The sequence below is a fragment of the Melanerpes formicivorus genome, unplaced genomic scaffold, assembly GCF_026170545.1.
Source record: "Melanerpes formicivorus ecotype bairdi unplaced genomic scaffold, bMelFor1.0.p_v2 SCAF_137, whole genome shotgun sequence".
NCBI lineage: Eukaryota > Metazoa > Chordata > Aves > Piciformes > Picidae > Melanerpes > Melanerpes formicivorus.
The window spans coordinates 468,346-489,551 of NW_027142489.1; the positions used below are offsets into that span (position 1 = coordinate 468,346).

General features: G+C 61.1%; 1 protein-coding gene across 1 annotated transcript in view; it reads right to left on the reverse strand.

The window, feature by feature from the left end:
* Nucleotides 1–15,385, reverse strand: part of PLEKHG4 (pleckstrin homology and RhoGEF domain containing G4) — a 60,311-nt gene extending 44,926 nt beyond the window's left edge. Inside the window, exon 1 of the mRNA XM_068168379.1 lies at nucleotides 14,589–15,385. Coding sequence (XP_068024480.1) covers nucleotides 14,589–14,591 — 3 coding nt within the window. The 5' untranslated portion in view covers nucleotides 14,592–15,385. The remainder of the gene's footprint in view (nucleotides 1–14,588) is intronic.
* Nucleotides 15,386–21,206: the final 5,821 nt, after the last annotated feature.

Consider the following 21,206-nt stretch of genomic DNA (forward strand, 5'->3'; position numbering starts at 1 on the left):
CCATGCTTGAGCAGAATTACTTCAGGTCTCCTCCCCCAGTGAAACTGCTGATGTCCAGGAGAGCAAACCAACCAACAGCAAAGTGTCTGCAGGAGCCAGGAGAGCCTCCTGCCTTGGAGGCTCTCCCACTGCTCCTGCTGCCTGAGCACAGCCTTCACAGGACAATTATTAACCTTGGCAGCCAGTCAGAAACCTTTCCATGGTTAACATAACCCAAGCCACCTTCCTCCAGGAAAGGCAGGAGAAGCACAGCAGAGGCCAGCAGTGAGGAACTGCATCCAGCTCTGGAACCCTCAGCACAGGAAGGACCTGGAGCCGATGGAGAGGGCCCAGAGGAGGCCATGAAAATGCTCAGGGGGTTGGAGCAGCTCTGTGGTTGAGGCCCCATCCCTGGAGACATTCAAGATCAGATCTGCTGTGCCCCCTGGGCAGCCTGCTCTAGTTGGGGGTGTCCCTGCTGCCCTTGGAGGGTCCCTTCCAACCCACAGCAATCTGTCAAGCTGTGAACCGTTCCGCTTCAGCCAGCCCAAAGCAGCCCCCAGGAGCTGGGCAGAGCCCAGCAGAGGATCCTCCTGGAGAAAGAAACCTCCTCCTCCAGGGACTGGAAGTCTCAGACTTCCCTGCTCCCAACAGCACTGCCGCATCCCTATCCCAGGAAAGCTGCTGCAGCCTTGCTCCTTTCCAGCTCCCAGCACAAGCAGGAGCCCCCTCCAGCCAAGCCAGAGAGCATCTCCTCAGGCAAACTATGGCCCCATGCTCAAATGCCTCTTTGTCACCTAGCACAACAGGACCTCTGAACTCCAGCTTGCTGCCACCACTCCACCACACTCTCACCACACCTCCCAGGGGAGAAACAGCCTTTTAAAATAGCTCCTCTGGAAGCCAAGGCACTAAATAAAGCCCAGGTTAAGGTCAGGGCCGGCCGCGGCGGCTCGCAGCGCTCCTCAGCTGGGAGCTGGCTGCCAGAGCAGGGCTTGGGCACCAGCAGGGGAAGAGGAAAGCAGCACAGGGAGGCTAAATTGGCTCCCTGGGCAGAGAGGTGGGATGGGAACAACCCAAACCGGTCCCACCCAGCAGGGCAGAGGAGCAGGGAGAGCCCAGCAGGGCTGCGCTGCTGGCAGGGAATGAAGAGGGGCAGCAAGGAGTAAGGGGGTGGGCTGCCCTCCTTCCCCTGCCTTCAACAGGAGCTACAGAGGCTGGGGAACAAAGAGGGCAACAAGGACTGTGGTGGTAAAGCTCTACTGCCCAGCCAGAAGAGGTCCTCTCCCCATCACAAGCTGCAGCAGCACCCAGGGGGCAGGCAGAAAGGAGCTGATGAGTCCCTGGGCAGAAGCCCCAGGCCAGGACCAGCAAGCAGGAGGCAGGAAGAGGAGCCCAGGAGCACCTTCAGCCCTGCTCAGAGGACACATCTACCTCTCCTGCTGCAAGCAGCTGCTGCAGGGTGGGAGAGGAGGCAGCCAAGGGGCATCCTGGAGCTTCTTGGGGTGCACTGAGGTCCTTGCCTGCCTTTGTGGGCAGAGAGGGAGTTATGCAGCAGCTCCAGCTGCTGGGAACTGCCAAGCTGCATTTCTTTCTGACTCAGGACTCAGGTTCTTCCTCCTTGGGACCTGCTGCTCACCAGTTAAGGTGTGAAGCCTGGAGAACCTCCCATGGGTTTGGAGAACAAGAACTCAGCCTGCCCAGGAAGCAGAGGCCTCCAAGGACACAGACCCTGGGCAGGGCCTGAACCCCAAGCACGAGGCACAGCAACCCAAGTGGCTTGGGACAACAGGAGGCAGTGCAAGGATGGGGCTGCAGTGCAAGGATGGGGCTACAGTGCTGCTGCTGGAGCCACCTGGGCCCACAAACCTGGGCAGCATTTCCCCTACAACTCCCCCAAGCACCTTGCTGAGAAGTCAGGGCCTTGCTCAAGGCTTTTCCTAGAACCCCAGAGCTGGCAGGGCTGGAAGGGACCCCAGGGCTCAGCCAGCTCCAAGCCCCTGCCATGGGCAGGGACACCTCACACCACAGCAGCTTGCTCACAGCCACCTCCAGCCTGGCTGCAAACACCTCCAGGCATCAGCAGGAGGCTTCCACCACCTCCCTGGGCAGCCTGGGCCAGGCTCTCACCACCCTCCTGCCCAACAACTTCTTCCTCACAGCCAATCTCCAGCTCCCCACTTCTCCTTTTGCTCCATCCCCCCCAGTCCTGTCCCTCCCTCATCCCCTCCAAAGTCCCTCCCCAGCTTTCCTGCAGCCCGCTGCAGCCCCTGGAAGGCCACCAGAAGGTCTCCCTGGAGCCTTCTCCTCTGCAGCCTGCACAACCCCAACTCCTTCAGGCTGACTCCATGGTCTACAAAAGACTGAATCCTGCTCAAGGAGAACATGAAGAGGCAGAGTCTCCCCTGCTGACAGCCCAGAGGCTGTCTGAAGACTCCTAAAGAGATGACATGGTGAGACCAGAGTGTTGGACTAACCCATGGCTTGTAGTGGACAACTCTCCTTTCTAGCTGGCTGCACTGGCCCAGCAAAGTGAGACCCTCAAGGGGGCCCGCAGGAAGGTTGGGGACTCTTCATCAGGGAAGGCAGTGATAAGACAAAAGATAATGGCTTCAAACTGAGACTTAGAGGAGGCAGAAGGAAGAAGTTCTTCACTGTGAGGGTGGTGAGACAGAGGCTGTCCAGACAGGATGCCCCATCCCCAAAAGCCAGGCTGGGCAGGGTTTGGAGCAACCTGGGCTAGTGCAGGGTGTCCCATGGCAAGAAGGTTGAACCAGATGACATTTGAAAGGTCCCTTCCAACCCAAACCATTCCATGATTCTGTGCTGTAACACACTGAGGATTCAGCTGGCAGCAGGAATTCAGCTGAAGTCCCTCAGCTGGAGCACCTCTCCTACACAGACAAGCTGGAAGGATTGGGGCTGGAGGGGAGAAGGCTGCAGGCAGAGCTCAGAGCTGCAGCTGCAGAGCAGCTGCAGGCAGGCTGGGGAGGGACTGCTCAGAAGGGGCTGTGGGGCTAGGCCCAGGGGCAATGGTTTGGAGCTGGAGCAGGGCAGAGTTAGGTTGGAGCTGAGGAGGAAGTTGTGCAGAGGGAGGCTGGGGAGAGCCTGGCCCAGGCTGCCCAGGGAGGTGGTGGAGGCTCCATCCCTGCAGCCCTTCCAGCTCAGCCTGGACCCTTGGAGGGTCCCTGGTAGCCTGCTGCAATCTGTGAATCTCAGCAGCCAGAGTGGAACTACACATCCCAGCGTGCCCCAGCCCAGCCCTGCCCTGGCTGTGGCCTGGCAGCAGGAGCAGCAGAGCAGAGGCAGAGAGGCTGCCAGCAGCAGCCAGCAGTGCCCAGGGCACACCCAGCTCTGAGTCACCACCCAGCACCTCGGCTCCTGCTCAGCAGGGAGGCTTTGCCAGCAGCTCCCAAACCCCTCTCCTCTTTCTTCTGGCTGCCCCCAGCCTGGCCACGTCCTCCAGGCAGCCACCTTCTCCTCTGCTTTGCCCACCTGCTGCCAGGCAGTGCCAGGGCAGGCCAGAAGCGAGCAGAATCCAGAGGCGAGGGGAAGAGACAGCCCAGCCCTCCCACAGCCCAGACTGGCAAGCAGAATTAGCCAGGAGGGGCTGGGGGAGCGGCAGGGCTCCAAGCATCACAGCCCAGGGCCCGGTGCTGGCCCCCAGCCAGCGCTGGGCCGGGGAGGGGAAGCAGCCGGGAGCCGAGCAGGGGTTCGCTGCTGCCTGCGCCAGCAGCAGGCTCTGTGTGCTCTGCTCTGCTGGGCTCTGCCGCCTGGCTGGGGCTGCTGGGCTCGCAGCTGAGGTGAAAAACCTCATTTCCAGTAAAAACAGCCCTCTGGGCTCGCCCCTTTGTGACACGGAGCTGCAAGCCAGGCTGGCTGCCTTCAGAGCCCAGCCGTTAAAGCAAACACCCAGAGCCGGAGCTCTCTGGCTGGGAAGCAGCCTGGGAGGTGTTGGGTTTGCCCTTCCCTGCCCCAGTGTGAGATTTCCCACTCTGTTTCTGCAGGGAGCAGAACCCTCCCAGCCCCATTTCCTGAGCAGCTCTAATCACAACAGCAATGAGTTCAAGGGAGAAAAATCTTCCCAGAGCAAGTGCCAGCTCCCCCCTGCCTGCTGCTGCCTGGGAGCTCAGGGGGAGGCTGGAGGAGGGAGCCTGCCCTCGGCACCCTGCCTGCCTCTGGAAGGTGTTGCTCAAACAACAAAAGCCTGAAGTGGAGCAGCTGCAGCGGGAGGCATTCCCCTTGCTGCAGGGAGGGCTCTACCTGCTCTCTGAGCTCTTGCTTTAGGCCTTTCAAGGTCAAAAAAGCACAGCACCCAGCTCCTCCTGGGAGGACATGTGGATGTTAGGATCAAGAGCACCCTGGGGACGTTTGCAGATGACACCAAAATGAGTGGGGAGGCTGCAAGGAGAGAGCCACCCTCCAGGAGGGCCTGGACAGGCTGAAGGAGTGGGCTGGCAAGAACCTTTCAGCCTGGGGAAGAGAAGGCTGCAGGCAGAGCTCAGAGCTGCAGCTGCAGAGCTGCAGCTGCAGAGCTGCAGGGCAGCTGCAGGCAGGCTGGGGAGGGACTGCTCAGAAGGGGCTGTGGGGCTAGGCCCAGGAGCAATGGTTTGGAGCTGGAGCAGGGCAGAGTTAGGTTGGAGCTGAGGAGGAAGTTGTGCAGAGGGAGGCTGGGGAGAGCCTGGCCCAGGCTGCCCAGGGAGGTGCTGGAGGCTCCATCCCTGCAGCCCTTCCAGCTCAGCCTGGCTGTGTCCCTGGGCAGCCTGCTGCAGCTGGAGCTGTCCCTGCTGCCTGCAGGGCTTGGCCAGGAGGCCCTTGGAGGCTGCCTTCCAAGCAATGCTAACTGTGAAAAGTTCAACAGGGACAAGTGCAGGGTCTTGGAGCTGGGAACACAGAGCCCAGGAGTGCAGCTCAGACTGGGATCTGCCTGGCTGGAGAGCAGCCCTGTGGCCAAGTTAGTGCTGGGGAGGTTCCCAGTGGACTCCAGAGGAAAAGGTTTCCCAATGAGCACAGCCAGGCACTGCAGTCATGGATTCATGGAATGGGTTGGAAGGTACCTTCAAGATCCAACCCCCTGCCATGGGCAGGGACCCCTCCCCCCAGCCCAGGCTGCTCAGGGCCTCATCCAGCCTGACCTGGAACACCTCCAGGCAGGGGGCAGCCACAGTCTCCCTGGGCAACCTGTGCCAGAGTCTCCCCAGGACATCATCTCCCAAGGGCAGCAGTGGATTCCCCTACATCAGACAGCTGAAAGGCTCAGCTTGCTAGGGCCCTGGGCCAGCTCATTTCAACTCCACCATCACCTAGAAAGCTTGGAGCAGATGGTCCTTGGGGTCCCTTCCCCCCTGGAACTCTGTGTCTCCATGACAGTGTTTGCAGCATCACTCAGGGACCCCAGAAGCAAGCTGCCTCCAGCCTGGGACCCAAGCAGCTGCTGCAGCCTTGCAGGGAGTGGCTGCTCCACAGAAGGAGCTCCCAGAATCATTTCCAGATGCCTCCCTCTCTTCTCCAGCCCTTCTCTGGCTGGATGAGGCTGCAGCAGCCAAGGCAGCTCCTGCTGGGCAGCAGCTGGGATTATCATTCCAGGCCCTGCAGGAAAACAAGAGCTTGGAAGTGATTAACTCATGATCTCTCCTTTAATTAAACAAAGGGGAAATCCAGGGCCTTGCTTGCCAGCTCTGAGGTCCTGCTTCTGCCCAGGCTGCAGGGCTGGGGGTGCTCAGCCAGTGACAGGCAGCCCCAAAGCTGGGGGAGCCCCAAAGCTGGGGGAGCCCCCCAGGGCTGCTCTCCTTTCACTCGAGGGGGACATCCCAGACTGCTCTGAAGGTGAAGTTTGACCTCCTGCAAGCCTCAGCTCTGGAACTAGAGTCCAGAGAGTCACAGAATCCCAGACTGCTTTGGGTGGGAAGGGACCTCTGAAGCTCAGCCAGCCCAACCCCCCTGCACTCAGCAGGGACATCTGCAACCAGAGCAGCCTCACCTGCACTGCTGCCAGCCATGGGGCAGCTCCCAGGGCAGCCTGGGCCAGGCTCTCCCCACCCTCAGGCTCCAACATTTCTCCTTCTCCCCACTCCCCATCTCCCTCTTGCAGTCCAAACCATCCCCCCTTGGCCTGGCACAAGTGGCCCTGCTCCCAACTCTGTCCCCAGCTCTCTGAGAGGCTCTCTGAGCACTGCAAGGCCACCAGGAGGTCTCCCTGGAGTCTTCTCCAGGCTGACCAAGGCCAACTCTCTCAGCCTGGCCTCACAGCAGAGCCCTCCCAGCCCTCAACACCTGGATGTAACCCAGGTCTGACACAGCAACACAAGAAGCAAACCTGCTCTCAGCACACCCCAGCACTCATCCCTGCCACAGGCACCCTACTCCTCTCTACCCTTTCCTTCAGGCTTTCACCCTCCAGGTCCTCTGAAGCAGAACACATCAGAAAAGCTGCTGCCAACTGCTGAGCAGATTAAAGAGGCCAAACTGGGGATGAAACACTGCCCCCCAACCCAAGGATGTCGTCTTAGAGGCAGAGAGGAGCAGAAGTGGGAGATGGAGATAAGCCTCTGCTTGCAGGCACATGTCCTGCTCATCACCAAGCTCTCAGTGACCTGAGCAGGAGGTGGATCTCACCCAGGGCTCCTGCCCCCAGGGGCCTGGTAGACTTTCTACCAGCAACTGATCTGCCAGATGAGAGAGGTGCTGAGAGGGCACCAGAGGGAGCAGCCCAAAGCCTGGCCTTGAACAGCTGCAAGGAGAGCCAGGGAAGGGAGGAGAAGACACCAAGCCTGCAGCTGGAGAGCAGCTTCCTCTGCTGTAACCAAGGGATTGAGCCTCTCAATCTGGAAGAAGAGCTGGTTCTCACTCAGGGCTGGGAAACCTCTGCCCATGCAATTAATTAACACCCAAAGCTCTGGGTGCTTTTCAGAGAGCCTGGCCATGGGAGAGCTTCAGCACGTGGGGGCTGGGATCCATCACCCACTGCTAGCTGTAGACACCTCCTCAAGATGCCCTGGGGCAGAGCTGTGCCCCCTGAGAGACCCCTCTAGAGCTGCAAACCTCTTACTCTTCCACTACACCTCCCCCCAGCCCAGGCTGCTCAGGGCCTCATCCAGCCTGGCCTGGAACACCTCCAGGCAGGGGGCAGCCACAGCCTCCCTGGGCAGCCTGTGCCAGGCTCTCCCCAGCCTCCCTGCCAACCATTCCTTCCTCCTCTCCACTCTCTATCTGCCCTCTCCCAGCTCCAAGCCATTACCCAGGCTGCAGAGGCTGCCCTGACCTAAGCACCCCCAGTCTGGTCATGGAACCACAAGCCAGAGCCCAGCCAAAGCTCTCCACCTCCCAGACACCATGTTCCTACAAAAGGCTTCAACAGGAGGGCTGGAAGTCGATGATCTTCCACATCCCTTCCAGCCCAAACCATTCGAGGAAGCACAGAGCCAGAAATCCCCCAGGACACTTCAACACAAGTCACAGACTCAGAGAAAGGTTTGGGTTGGAAGGGACCTCAGAAACCATCCAGCCCCAGCCCCCTGCCATGCCCTGGGACCCCTCCCCCCAGCCCAGGCTGCTCAAGGCCTCATCCAGCCTGGTCCTCAGCACCTCCAGCCAGGGGCAGCCACAGCCTCCCTGGGCAGCCTGTGCCAGGCTCTCCCCAGCCTCCCTGCCAACCATTCCTTCCTCCTCTCCACTCTCCCTCTGCCCTCTCCCAGCTCCAAGCCATTCTCCCTGCTCCTGCCACTCCCAGCCCTTGCCCACAGTCCCTCCCCAGCTCTCCTGGAGCCCTTCAGCTCCTGCAAGGTTGCTCTGAGCTCTGCCCATCCTGGGCCATGACAGCAGACTCCCTGTCTTGCCCTCAAATCCTTTCTCTCTGCTACCCTAGAAGCCTGTTTGACCTCTTTATTAGCTACAGTATTTGCTCCACTCTCAACTTCAGGCCTTGGCACCCACCTGACAAACCAACCAGAGCAGCAGGACCTTCTCCCCTTGCCCATCTGGCCCAACACCTCTCCAGTACCAGGGTGCCCCAGGCAGATAACAATACCTTTATGCCAGCTAGGAAGCAGCCTGGGTGAGCTCAGGGCCAACTGCTCAGCTCATTCTGGCACACTTTGGTCAGAGACAAGAGGCCACAGCCAACACTTGGTGTTCAGACACCCATCTGGGGGCACCTGCCAACAGATGGGCAGCCTCCTGCACGCCTCAAGATGATGATAATCCTGCAAAAGGCCAGCTGGCAGGGGCCAGAAGTGAGCTGCACAGGGCAGGCACTCAGACTGTTATTGACAGCCCAGCTCCAGGGCTCAGGTTGTGCCTGGACCACCTTCAGGTCCAACTCCTGCCTCTGCAAGACGCAGGACCTGCTGGACAGACTCCCACGGGGACCAGGGAGTTCCCTACCAAGGCAACCTCCATAGGTGAGGGCAGACAGCCCTGAGAAAAGATCCTGCCCCAGTTGGAGAGCTGCTGGACTCAGCTGGGAGCTGCTGGCACCCTGTGGTCCCAGGCCCCCACAACAGCCCAGCCACAGCTCCTCTAACCACAGAATCACTCTGGTAGGAAAAGCCCTTTGAGATCATCCAGTCCAAGCCTCACCCCAGCACTGCCAGCTCACCACCAGCCCATGGCCCTCAGCACCACATCTCCAGGGCTCTGAAACCCCTCCAGGGATGGGGAATCCACCACTGCCCTGAGCAGCCTGCTCAGGGAGAGACAGATTTGCTCCAAGACAAGAAGCTGCCTGAGGAACAGACCCAAAGCTGTGCTCCAGCTCCTGAGGGACAGACCCAGAGCAACAGAGCCAGAGCTCAGCTCTGGCTCCCCAGGGGCAGAGACCTGGAGCTGAGCTGTGGCTCTCCTGGCCCTGAGCAGCTAAGCCTGGAACTTTGAGTTGGATTGGAAGGGACCTCAGAGACCATCCAGCTCCATCCCCCTGCCATGGGCAGGGACCCCTCCCCCGGGCAGGGACCCCTCCCCCCAGCCCAGGCTGCTCAAGGCCTCATTCAGCCTGGTCCTCAGCACCTCCAGCCAGGGGGCAGCCACAGCCTCCCTGGGCAGCCTGTGCCAGGCTCTCCCCAGCCTCCCTGCCAACAATTTCTTCCTCCTCTCCACTCTCCCTCTGCCCTCTCCCAGCTCCAAGCCATTCTCCCTGCTCCTGCCACTCCCAGCCCTTGCCCAGAGTCCCTCCCCAGCTCTCCTGGAGCCCTTCAGCTCCTGCAAGGTTGCTCTGAGCTCTGCCTGCAGCCTTCTCTCCTGCAGGCTGCACAGCCCCAACCCTCCCAGCCTGGCCCCACAGGGGAGGCTCTGCAGCCCTCTGAACATCTCTGTGGCCTCCTCTGGAGCCTCTCCAGCAGATCCAGGTCCTCCCTGTGCTGGGGGCAACAGAACTGGACACAGTGCTGCAGGTGGGGTCCCTCCAGAGCAGAGCAGAGGGAATCACCTCCCCCCTGCAGGTCACACTGCTGCTGCTGCCCTGCCCTCAGCAGCACCTCTAGCACCTGGTTCCTGGAGAGCTGGGCACCTGGGGCATGAAGCCAGGGCATGGCTTCATGGGCAGGAGCAATCCTGGGCTTCCCAAGCTGCTGCCTTGGGAGCTCTTTTCCCTCTTCCCCCAGCAGCAGCCTCACGTGTCCCATTATTGCCACACATATCAAAGGAGGGTGGGGACTCCAGCAGCCCTTGCTAAAAGACATCTTTGTGCAGGGGAGGGATGGATGCCAGCCCGGGGGTGGTGGTAAGCCCAGGCACAAAGGAGAATGCAGCCAGAGGCATTTCCCCCCTTGATCCATTAATGGGGCTGCATACCAGCCCCCCCATGCCCACGAGGAGGACCTTGTTCCAAAGGTAAATGGATTCAGGGAGATGACAACAGGCAGCAAACCATCACAGCCTTGAACCACTGGTGGAGGCTCCCCAGCCCTGGGACTGCATTGGGAAGCAAGGAGCAGCCTCAGGGAAGGAATCCTCCCGATGGACCCTGCTCAGGAAGCCTGGCAGCTCCATCCCCTGGCAGTGCCACCACACCCAGGGCAGGCTGCAGAGCTGGAGGTGGCCACCCAGCTCACCCCACCTGAGCTCCTGCAGCTCTGCACACCACCAGCCAGCCACAGCAAGGTGTCCTCCCCTGGGGGCACCCACTGCGAGAGCTGGGGCTGTGCAGCCTGGAGAAGGCTGCAGGCAGAGCTCAGAGCAACCTTGCAGGAGCTGAAGGGCTCCAGGAGAGCTGGGGAGGGACTCTGGGCAAGGGCTGGGAGTGCCAGGAGCAGGGAGAATGGCTTGGAGCTGGGAGAGGGCAGAGGGAGAGTGGAGAGGAGGAAGGAATGGTTGGCAGGCAGGCTGGGGAGAGCCTGGCACAGGCTGCCCAGGGAGGCTGTGGCTGCCCCCTGGCTGGAGGTGCTGAGGACCAGGCTGGATGAGGCCTTGAGCAGCCTGGGCTGGGGGGAGGGGTCCCTGGGCATGGCAGGGGGCTCTGATATTGAGTGCACTCAGGTGGGTTAAGCTTAAAGCTCCTGCAGAAGGCACCTTGGCTGTTTTAACAGAGACTCTTCAGCATTTTGGTACTGAAGTGGGTTACAGCTTGGGGTTGTTCAGCCTGGGGAAGAGAAGGCTCCAGGGAGACCTTCTGGTGGCCTTGTAGTGCTCAGAGAGCCTCCCAGCAAGCTGGGGACAGACTCTGGGGCAGGGCCACTTGTGCCAGGCCAAGGGGGGATGGTTTGAATTGCAAGAGAGAGATGGAGAGTGGAGAGAAGGAGAAATGTTGGAGCCTGAGGGTGGGGAGAGCCTGGCCCAGGCTGCCCTGGGAGCTGGGAGCTGCCCCAGGGCTGTTTGTGGCTGTGAGCAGCCTGCTCTAGCTGTGCCTGCTGAGTGCAGGGGGGTTGGGCTGGATGAGCTTCAAAAGCCTCTTCCAGCCCAAAGCAATCCATTCCACGACCCTGCAGGGGCTGTAGCCCCTGTGTCTGTGAGTGCCAGGCACAGCCAGCAGTGATGCTGAGGTTCAGGCTGTGCTCACAGCTCTGGGATGGTTGCATTCAGCAGAGGGTAAGGTGTGAGGTGAAGCCAGGGAGCCCCGGGACTGGGCAGCCCTGCCTGTGCTCAGCACTCAGCAGCAGGCTGCAGGCTGCTCTGCTGAAGTGAGCAGCAGCAAGAGCCACAGGATCCTGGAATGGGTTGGGTTGGAAGGGACCTCAAAGACCATCCAGCTCCAACCCCCTGCCATGGGCAGGGACCCCTCCCCCCAGCCCAGGCTGCCCAAGGCCTCATCCAGCCTGGTCCTGAGCACCTCCAGGGAGGAGGCAGCCACAGCCTCCCTGGGCAGCCTCTGCCAGAGTCTCCCCAGCCTCACTGAGAGATGAGCAGCTCCAGGCAGCACAGAGCCCTCCTTGGACAGCTGCAGTCCCTGACCATGGACATCCACACAACATTAGAGGTTGGGTGATCTCCAGAGATCCCTCCCAGCCCAAGCCCCTGCCAGAGCAGGGTCACCTGGAGAAGGTCACTCAGAACACATCCGGGGGGGTTGGAAAGGCTCCAGAGCAGACTCCACAGCCTCTCTGGGCAGCCTGCTCCAGGCTCCAGCAGCCTCCCAGGGACAAAGTTTCTCCTCCAGTTCCTGTGGCTCCTCCTCTGCTCCAGCTTGCCCCCAGTGCCCCTGGTGCTGTGCTTGGCCATCCCTGAGCAGAGCCTGGCTCCAGCCCTGCACAGCTTTACCCCCAGCACTGGGGGCAGCCCTCAGGCTGCTCTGCTCCCAGCTCCCTCAGCTGTGCTCCCAGGGAGATGTTCCCCTGCCTGCAGCAGCTCTGTGCCTCTGGGCTGGACCCTTTCAAGCAGTTCCCTGAGGTCCTTCTTGGATGAGGGGCCCAGAACTGGACTCAGTGCTCCAGATGTCCTGCAGTCCCACCTGCTCCTGGGAGACATTGCTGGATGGAGGTGCCTGGCTTCAGTTGGCCTCTGCCTTGCCTTTAGCCCCCATGGGCAGCATGCTCCACCTGGCCAGTGCTGCTGGGCAGCATGCACCAGCTCTCATCCTTGCTCCCCCAGAGAAGATGCTCTCAGACCACTTCCATCTGCTCAGGATTACATCTCTGGGTGCTGTCACTGTTCCAACATCTTGCTCATGGCTTTGGCAGAGAAATAAAGGCAGAAGATCCCCAATGCTTAGAGCTCTTTGTGATTCCCAGCCTCATTTCCTTCCCACCCCGGGAGAAGACCCAAGCAGAAGACAAAGGAGAGGCTGCATCCCCCCTCCCCCTGCTGAGCCTCCCCCTGCCAGCACGGTGCTGCCACCTGAGCTCTGCAGGAAGTCAGCAGCACTGGCACAGCTTGTGCCAGACCCAGGCACCAGGAGAGGAGAGGTCTGGCAAGTCCATGGGATGCACTCACTGCATTCACCTGCTGGCTCCACAGTGCCCCAGCTAGCGCTGGAGGTCAGGAGCAATCACCCCACAGAGGGTGGCAAAGCAGCCCTGGCAGCCCTGGCCAGCTACTGCAGCCTGAGTCCTGTCCCTCAGGATGTGGCAACAGACTCCTGCACCATGCAGTGGGGCTGCTCCTTGCTTTGCTCCCACCCAGCCCACCCAAGAGCTGGGCTGGAAGCTGCTCCTCAGGTTGGACACAGTGTGGCCTGGCCTGAGCCCCATCCAGCAGCAGGCACCAGGCAAGGTGAAGCCCACTGCCAGGCTGGAGAAATCCCTGCCAGGTGCCCAGCCAGAAGGGCTGTGGCATGATAAGCTGGGTGGACTCAGCCCAGCCAAGCTCCTGCCTTGCTCCCACCACAGGGTTTGCAGAGCTGCAGAAGTCAGCTCTGATGGAAAGGGAAAACTTTGGCCTAAGGTTTCCAACAGCCTTGGTGATGCAGCCATCTCCCAGCTGCACCCACACCACATCATCCCCACCACAGCCTGAAGGGGAACCACCTGCCCCATGCAGAACAGGGCAGGCAGCCCTTGCCCCATGCCAGACCTCCAGCAGAAGCCAAGCCCCCAAGAGTCCTGCAGGCTTCCAGAGGCCACAGGGAAGCCTCACACTGACCTGCAACCACTTAGGTCCAAAGCTCTTGCCTGCAGGAACACCCAAACCCAAGCAGCCTCCTGGAGCTACAGCCACAAGTGGGCTGCTCACAGATCACACCTCCCAGAGTGCTCCCCACAGGGCTGGGAACACCTGCCACAGGCTGCAGGTGCCCACGAGGTGGCCAGAACCCACCGCTGGCTCTGTGGCAGCCTGGCTCTGCTTCCAGTCCTCACCTCAGCACCCAAGGGGCACACCTGCCCTCAGCAGCCTGGTCCCTGAATGCCCACAAGCCTCCCTGGCACCTGGCCATGGCACTGCTCCACACAAAGGCCCCTGCTTGAGACAGCTTCTGCATCACACATTGGCACAAGGTGAAGGAGGACCTCAGCTGGAGGTGAAGCATTTGGGAGCCAGCAGTTCACCTCCAGCTTGCAGGAGCAAAGGAGCAGCAGCAGCAGCAAGTCTCTGCCTCAGATCCCCTGCAGCAGAGCTTCCCAGGGGGCAAAAGGCAGCCCAAGGGCCTGCAAGGGATGGCCCCCACCCTGCACAGCCCCCACCTCAGCTTCATCCCAGAACCAGCATGGACCAAAACCTGCCAGGAACACACCAGGCACAGAGTGAGGGGAAGAGCTCTCCTGCCTGGGGTGGAGAAGTGGAAGCAGTGAGATGCCTGCAGGCCTCCACAGCAGGATGGGAGAGCAGAGCACAGCAGGGCTCTGGCACAGCCATGTGAGGGTACAGAGAGCCAGGGGCTCCATGGCAGAGGAGGTGGAAGGTGGCAGGGAGGAGAGACACAGCTCCAGCAGCTTAGCACAGCTTGCAGAAGCCAGAAGTTGAGCAACTCATCCCCTACCAAAAGCCAAAGTTCTCCAAGCCCAGAAGCTGAACTTTTAAGCACTACCAAGTCCCTGCCAGGCACAGCAGCCATGCAAGCTGCTTGTCCCCCCCTGGACTTTGTTCCTTCTGCTCTGGAGGAGCAGCCCAGGACACAGCAGGACACATCCAGGAGATTAGGGCTGCTGGGCACACGGATCGCAGCCTGAGCCCAGGCACAAACCACCACTGGTGCCCACTGGGCTCTCACCACAGGGCTAGTGATGCCCTCCAGCCTCGGCCACCTCTGTTTGTAGGGCAGTGCCAGTGTGGCTCCCAGTCAGATGGGGTCCCTGCTCCAGCCTCTCCCTTCCCCAGACATGGGCTCCCAGGTGGAGAGCTCAACACACAGAGGGAAGGATCCCTGCAGAGCTCCAGGGCTTTCTCCAAACCCCTGGGTGCCCACCCTGGAAGAAAGGAAAGGCAGAAGCCGAGGCTGTCGCCTTCCCCAGGCTGCTGTGAGGGGACAGTGCCCACAGCCCCAGCGCCAGGCTGGCAAAGAGCGAGGGGCAGGAGAAGAGCTCAGGACCCAGGCAGCCCCCAGGAGAGGGCCCTGCCCGACCCGCCCCGGCTCAGCTCCTCAGCGCAGGGCCGAGCGGAGCCCCGCAGCCGCCGCTCGGGGCTGGCACCCAGGGGCGCAGCGGTGCCACCCGAGCCAGCGGCAGGCTCTCTGCCCCGGGAGCGACTCCACCCGCACAGCCCAGCCCTTGCCCGAGGGCCAGAAGCCCTGGCAGAGGTCTCCTTACCATGTTCCCGGGCTCCTTTCTCCGGCCTCACTTGCAGGGGCAGCGCTTTTTCTCCTCCTCCTCCTCCATGCGTGCAGCCAGGCCGGGCGGGCGGCTCCTGCGCTCTGCTCCGCTCCGCTCTGCCCCGCTCCGCGCAGCCCTCCGGAGCCCCGGCCCTGTAATCCAAGCCTCACCGCCCCCAGCACAGCTTCCAACTAATCTAACTCATGACACTACTCGGGGCCGCGCAGGGGACCTCCAAGGTTTCTCTGACAGCCAACTTCCACGGGGGGCACAGCGGGGCGCTGCCTGCCCCCGGCCGGCCGCCCCGCCGGCACCTGACGGCCGCAGCGCCCAGCCCGCAGCGCCCAGCCCGCAGCGCCCAGCCCGCAGCGCCCAGCCCGCAGCGCTCGGCCACGGCCCCGCCGCAGCCCCTCAGCGCCCACGCTGCGGGGCGGGCAGCCGCCTCGGCCCGGGGAGAGCTGAAGAGCTGCTAAAGGAGAACCGCCCCACGGCAGGCATCCCGAGAAGGCTTCCAGCTTCCCAACAAAATCCTTCCCCCTCTCCTCTCCTCTCCCCTCCCTCCGTCCGTCCCCCTTCCCCGCTTTGCCTCCTCTTAGCTGAGCTTGTAAGTCCAGAGAAGTTTCTCCACGCCCTGAGACGCCGAGGGGGCGCAAAAAGCTGCGAAGCACGCACAAAAATAAAGGAAAAGAGTGCGCTCGAGGGTTGTTTTTCCCAAGTTCTGGGAGGAAAAAGGAGGGAGAGGGAGGGAGGGAGAGAGGGAGGCAGTGACCGCTTCAGGCGGCGGCCACAAACTGCACGGCGGTCAGGCGGGACGAGACCTCACCCCTTCCCCAAGGAGGAAGCAATTTGCCATGGGCCGAGCTTCCCCACCCCACCATTAATTGTTTGCAATGGCCAGGGGCCAAAGTGCTGCCCGAGCGCTGGGGGAGGTCACCGAGCAGGCAGCAGCCCCCGGCGGCGCTCAGCGGGAAAGGGCTGAGCCGCGGCGCAGGCAGGCAGGTGCCGGGGGGCAGCCAGCCCGGGCGCTGCCGACACACAAAGGGTTTCTGCGACGGGAAGTGACACACGGGGGGAAGCCTCCCAGCCCTCAGCAGGAGGTGCGCGGCCTGGGAGCAGGAGCTGCCTCCTCAGCCTCAGCGAGGACCCGCATGGAATCAGAGAGCGGTTTGGGGAGGGAAAGCTCTCCCAAGATCTGATCTGCTCCAACCATCAGCCACTCAGAATCACACACACATTCAGGTTGGAAAAGGCCCTCAGGATCACCAAGTCCAACCCAGAACCCTGCTCTGCAAGGTGCACCCCTAAACCACAGCCCCAAGCACCACATCCAAATGATCTTTAAACACTGCCAGGGTTGGGGACTCAGCCACCTCCCCTGGCAGCAAATGCCACCCTCACCATGGCCATCAAACCCTGGCCCCAGGCCCCATGGCCACACCTTTCAGTCAGGGTTGGAAGGGACCACAAAGATCATCCAGTTCCAACCCCCCTGCCATGGGCAGGGACACCCCACACTACATCAGGCTGCCCAGAGCCTCATCCAGCCTGGCCTTAAACACCTCCAGGGACAGGGCCCCAACCACCTCCCTGGACAACCCATTCCAGGGCTTCACCACTCTCATGGGGAAGAACTTCCTCCTCACCTCCAGCCTGGATCTCCCCACCTCCAGCTTCATTCCATTCCCCCTAGTCCTATCACTGCCTGAGATCCTGAGCAGTCCCTCCCCAGCCTTCTTGGAGCCCCCTTCAGATCCTGGAAGGCCACAATGAGGTCACCTGGGAGCCTTCTCTTCTCCAGACTGAACAGCCCCAACTCCTTCAGTCTGTCCTCATAGGAGAGGTGCTCCAGCCCTCTGCTCATCCTCCTGGCCCTGCTCTGGACACCTTCCAGCCCCTCCAGATCCCTCTTGGAATAGGGGCCCCAGAACTGGAGGCAGGATTCCAGCTGGGGTCTCACCACCTCCAGCCACAGTGACCCCACCACCTGCCTGGGCAGCCTGTTCCCATCCCTGACCACTCTCTTCAGCAAATAAACTCTTCCTCATCTCCAGCCTAAGCCTCCCCTGGCACAGTTTCAGGTCATTTCCTCTCCTTCCATCACCTGAGACTGGGGAGAAGAAACCAACCCCAGCTCACTGCAGCCTCCTTTCAGGGAGCTGCAGAGAGCAAGGAGGTCTCCCCTCAGATTCCTCCACACTGAACACCCCCAGCTCCCTCAGCTGCTCTTCCCCAGCCCTCTCCTCCAGACCCTTCCCCAGCTTGGTTGCCCTTCTCTGGCCCTGCTCCAGCTCCTCAGTGTCCTTCTGGGAGTGAGGAGCCCAAAACCAACCCCAGGACTCAAAGTGTTGCCTCAGCAGTGCCCATTCCAGGGGCCCCATCCCTGCCCTGCTCCTGCTGCCCACACTATTCATGATCCAGAGAGGGCAAAGAGGACCAACCACCCAGCACTGCATCCCCACCACCCAGAGATGTCCCTTGCTGGGGAAAGCAGAGCCACCAGAGGGGCTGAGCTGTGCCAGTCCAGCAGCTCTTGGCTGTGACAGGGGTGGGCACCCCCTGCACTTCCTTGCTGGTGGGAGCCAGGCTGGGCTCATGCACCACCAGCTGGAGCTACCCTTGCTGACCATAGAACTGTCAGGGATGGAAGGGAGCTCAAGGCTCAGCCAGCTCCAAGCCCCTGCCATGGGCAGGGACACCTCACCCCACAGCAGGTTGCTCACAGCCACCTCCAGCCTGGCTGCAAACACCTCCAGGCATCAGCAGGAGGCTTCCACCACCTCCCTGGGCAGCCTGGGCCAGGCTCTCACCACCCTCCTGGCCAACAACTTCCCCACCTTGGTTGCCCTTCTGTGGGTAAGCTCCCTCAGCTCATTGTCAGATGGTGAACTCTTGGGGGCTAAGCCTGCTGGGTTCCTTCTCCTGCTGCTGTTAAATATGGGGGGAAGCAAGGCTCAAGATCCCCAGTCTCTTCGGCTGTCACGGGATGACAACAGCCAGGTAGAATCACAGAATCAGCCAGGTTGGAAGAGACCTCCCAGACCACCCAGTCCAACCAATCACCCAACCCTAAATGATCAACCAGACCATGGCACTGAGTGCCTCATCCAGGCTCTTCCTAAACACCACCAGGGACATCGACTCCACCACCTCCCTGGGCAGCCCATCCCCATTCTCTGTCTGTCAAGAACTTCTTTCTAACATCCAGCCCAAACCTCCCCTGGCACAGCTTGAGACTGTGTCCTCTTGTTCTGGTGCTGGTTGCCAACCCCCACCTGGCTACAGCCTCCCTTCAGGGAGCTGCAGACAGCAGTAAGGTCTCCCCTGAGCCTCCTCTTCTCCAGGTGCCTGTGTGGGGCTGCTAATAGGCTGTGCCTTGGGAGGGAGGCTTGGGGTTATCCACTGCCCTCACCTGACATGGCCTGGAGGTCCTCACAGCTGTGGTGCTGCACTGGGGAGAAAGTGCTAAGCTGTCAAGAGCTCATGGGGAGGGCTTGGCAAGCAGTGACTGAAAGGCAAGCACTGAGGCAGCTGCTGAGCTCTGGTGCCCTGCTGGTGTCACATCCCCTCTTGGGAGGCCATCTCTGCAGGAGGGCAAAGTGCCAGCCTGCAGGGGCTGCCAGCCTGCAGGGGCTGCCCCCAGCAATGGCTGCCCCCAGCAATGGCAGCAGTGCACCACAGATGGGAGTGCAGAGGGCTTGGCTTTGGGACTGCTCAGGGCCCTGCCTGCTGGGGGGAGTTCAAAACATGCCACAGACCCCTTTGGCTTGCAAGGCACCTTTCCAGGTCGTGCAGCACAACCCCTGCAAGTCAGCTGGGAGGTCTGCAGCTAGGGCAGGTTGCTCAAAGCCCCAACCAACCTCTCCTGCCATGGTACCAGGGATGGGGCAGCTCCACCTCTCTGGGCAGCCTGGCACTGAAAGACTACAGCAATGAAGCTGGAAGGGCTCTGCTGCGAGGCCAGGCTGAGAGAGTTGGCCTTGGGCAGCCTGGAGAAGAGAAGGCTTTAGGGAGACCTTCTGGTGGCCTTGCAGTGCTGGAAGGGATTCTCAGAGAGCTGGGGACATAGTTGGGAGCAAGGCCACCTGTGCCAGGCCAGGAGTGCTGGTTTGAGCTGCAAGAGGGAGATGGAGAGTGGGGGGAAGGAGAAATGTTTGGCACTGAGGCTGGGGAGAGCCTGGCCCAGGCTGCCCAGAGAGCTGGGAGCTGCCCCATGGCTGGAACCATGGCAGGAGAGGTTGGTTGTAGCTGTGAACAACCTGCTGTAGCTGCAGCTGTCCTTGCTGAGTGCTGCAGGGTTGGACTGGATGAGCTTGAAAGGTCCCTTCCCACCCGAGCTGTCTGTGGTTCTATACGCTTGTGGTCACAGAGAGGGAAGGAGCTGCCTGACCCAAGAGCAGCCCCAGGCCCAGCCTCACACCTTCTCCCCTTTTCCACAGAGCTCAGGAGCACCTTCCTCCACCAAGGAATTGCAGGCTGCAGAGCAGAAGCTCAGCTGTCTCCCATGCCAGCTGGAGGCAGTGATGCAGTTTCCCTTGCCATGGAACTGAGGAACATCACACTGAGTGCTGGGGAGCATCACACTGAGTGCTGGGCTGCAGCAGCAGGAGTGTGGCCAGCAGGGCCAGGGAGGGGATTCTGCCTCTCTGCTCCACTCTGCTGAGCCCACAGCTGCAGCTCTGTGCCCAGCTCTGCAGCCTCTGTGCCAGGAAGGCTCTGGAGGGGCTGGAAGGTGTCCAGAGCAGGGCCAGGAGGCTGAGCAGAGGGCTGGAGCTGCTCTGCTCTGAGCACAGCCTGAGAGAGTTGGGGTTGTGCAGGCTGCAGTGGAGAAGGCTCCAGGGAGAGCTTCTGGTGGCCTTCCAGGAGCTGCAGGAAAGCTGGGGAGGGACTTTGGAGGGGGTGAGGGAGGGACAGGACTGGGGGGGCTGGAGCAAAAGGAGAAGTGGGGAGCTGGAGATTGGCTGTGAGGAAGAAGTTGTTGGGCAGGAGGGTGGTGAGAGCCTGGCCCAGGCTGCCCAGGGAGGTGGTGGAAGCCTCCTGCTGATGCCTGGAGGTGTTTGCAGCCAGGCTGGAGGTGGCTGTGAGCTTGCTGCTGTGGTGTGAGGTGTCCCTGCCCATGGCAGGGGCTTGGAGCTGGCTGAGCTTCGGGGTCCTTTCCAGCCCTGCCAGCTCTGGGGTTCTAACCTCTCACTGCTCACTCCTGGCTGTATCCCAGCAGAGCTTTCTGGGGTTGGCTCCTTGCAAAGTGGCCCTTTCCTGCTCCATTTCCTGCCCCAGCACAGGGGAGACAGCTGTAGGCAGCACTTCAGTGGGTGTCAGAAAGCCTCTCTTGCCTGGGGCTGGCAACAATGCCCTCCTTGTTCCCACACACAGGCCCTCACTGTCTCCTGGCAGGAGCAGCTCCTCGCTCTTCCCACCAGGCCTGCACTGTCCTCTGGGTTGGTTTCATTGCTGAAGCCACAGCAGAAGGCTGCTCTCAGCCAGCTCTGCCACCAGGCCTCTGGGTGCTCCAGCTTCCCATCCACCAGAGCCAGCTGCTTTGAAGAGCCCCAAGGGCAGTGCTGCCCCTGGGCACGCACTTCAGTACCTGGCGGTGGTAGCAGCTGGGGGCTGCTGAGCACAGCCGGGGAAGGAGTTAGGGCTGTTCAGGCTGGAGGAGAGCAGGCTGCAGGGAGACCTTAGAACAGCCTGGGGAAGAGCAGGCTGCAGGGAGACCTTAGAACAGCCTGGAGAAGAGAAGGCTGCAGGGAGACCTTAGAACAGCCTGGGGAAGAGCAGGCTGCAGGGAGACCTTAGAACAGCCTTCCAGTACCTGAAGGGATAAGCCAAGGGACAATGGTTTGGGACAGCAGCAGGGAAGATTTAGCTTGGATAGTAGGAGAAAGTTCTTCCCCATGAGGTTGGGGAGAGCCTGGCCCAGGCTGTCCAGGGAGGTGGTGGAGGCTCCATCCCTGCAGCCCTTCCAGCTCAGCCTGGCTGTGTCCCTGGGCAGCCTGCTGCAGCTGGAGCTGTCCCTGCTGCCTGCAGGGGGGTTGGACAAGATGACCTTGGAGGGTCCCTTCCAACCTGGTGCAATCTGTACTTCTGTGCTGCATGGCAAAAGGCATCAGGAAGGAAGAGACCAGCATCTTGAGAACCCACTCAGCAGCATGGGATCCCTCTCAGCAGCATGGGATCCCTCTCAGCAGCATGGGATCCCTCTCAGCAGCTTGAGAACCCTCTCAGCAGCTTGGGATCCCTCTCAGCATCTTGAGAACTCTCTCAGCAGCATGGGACCCCTCTCAGCAGCATGGGATCCCTCTCAGCAGTATGGGATCCCTCTCAGCATCTTGAGAACTCTCTCAGCAGCATGGGACCCCTCTCAGCAGCATGGGATCCCTCTCAGCAGCTTGAGAACCCTCTCAGCAGCTTGGGATCCCTCTCAGCATCTTGAGAACTCTCTCAGCAGCATGGGATCCCTCTCAGCAGCATGGGATCCCTCTCAGCAGCATGGGATCCCTCTCAGCAGCATGGGATCCCTCTCAGCAGCTTGGGATCCCTCTCAGCATCTTGAGAACCCTCTCAGCAGCATGGGATCCCTCTCAGCAGCTTGAGAACCCTCTCAGCATCTTGAGAACC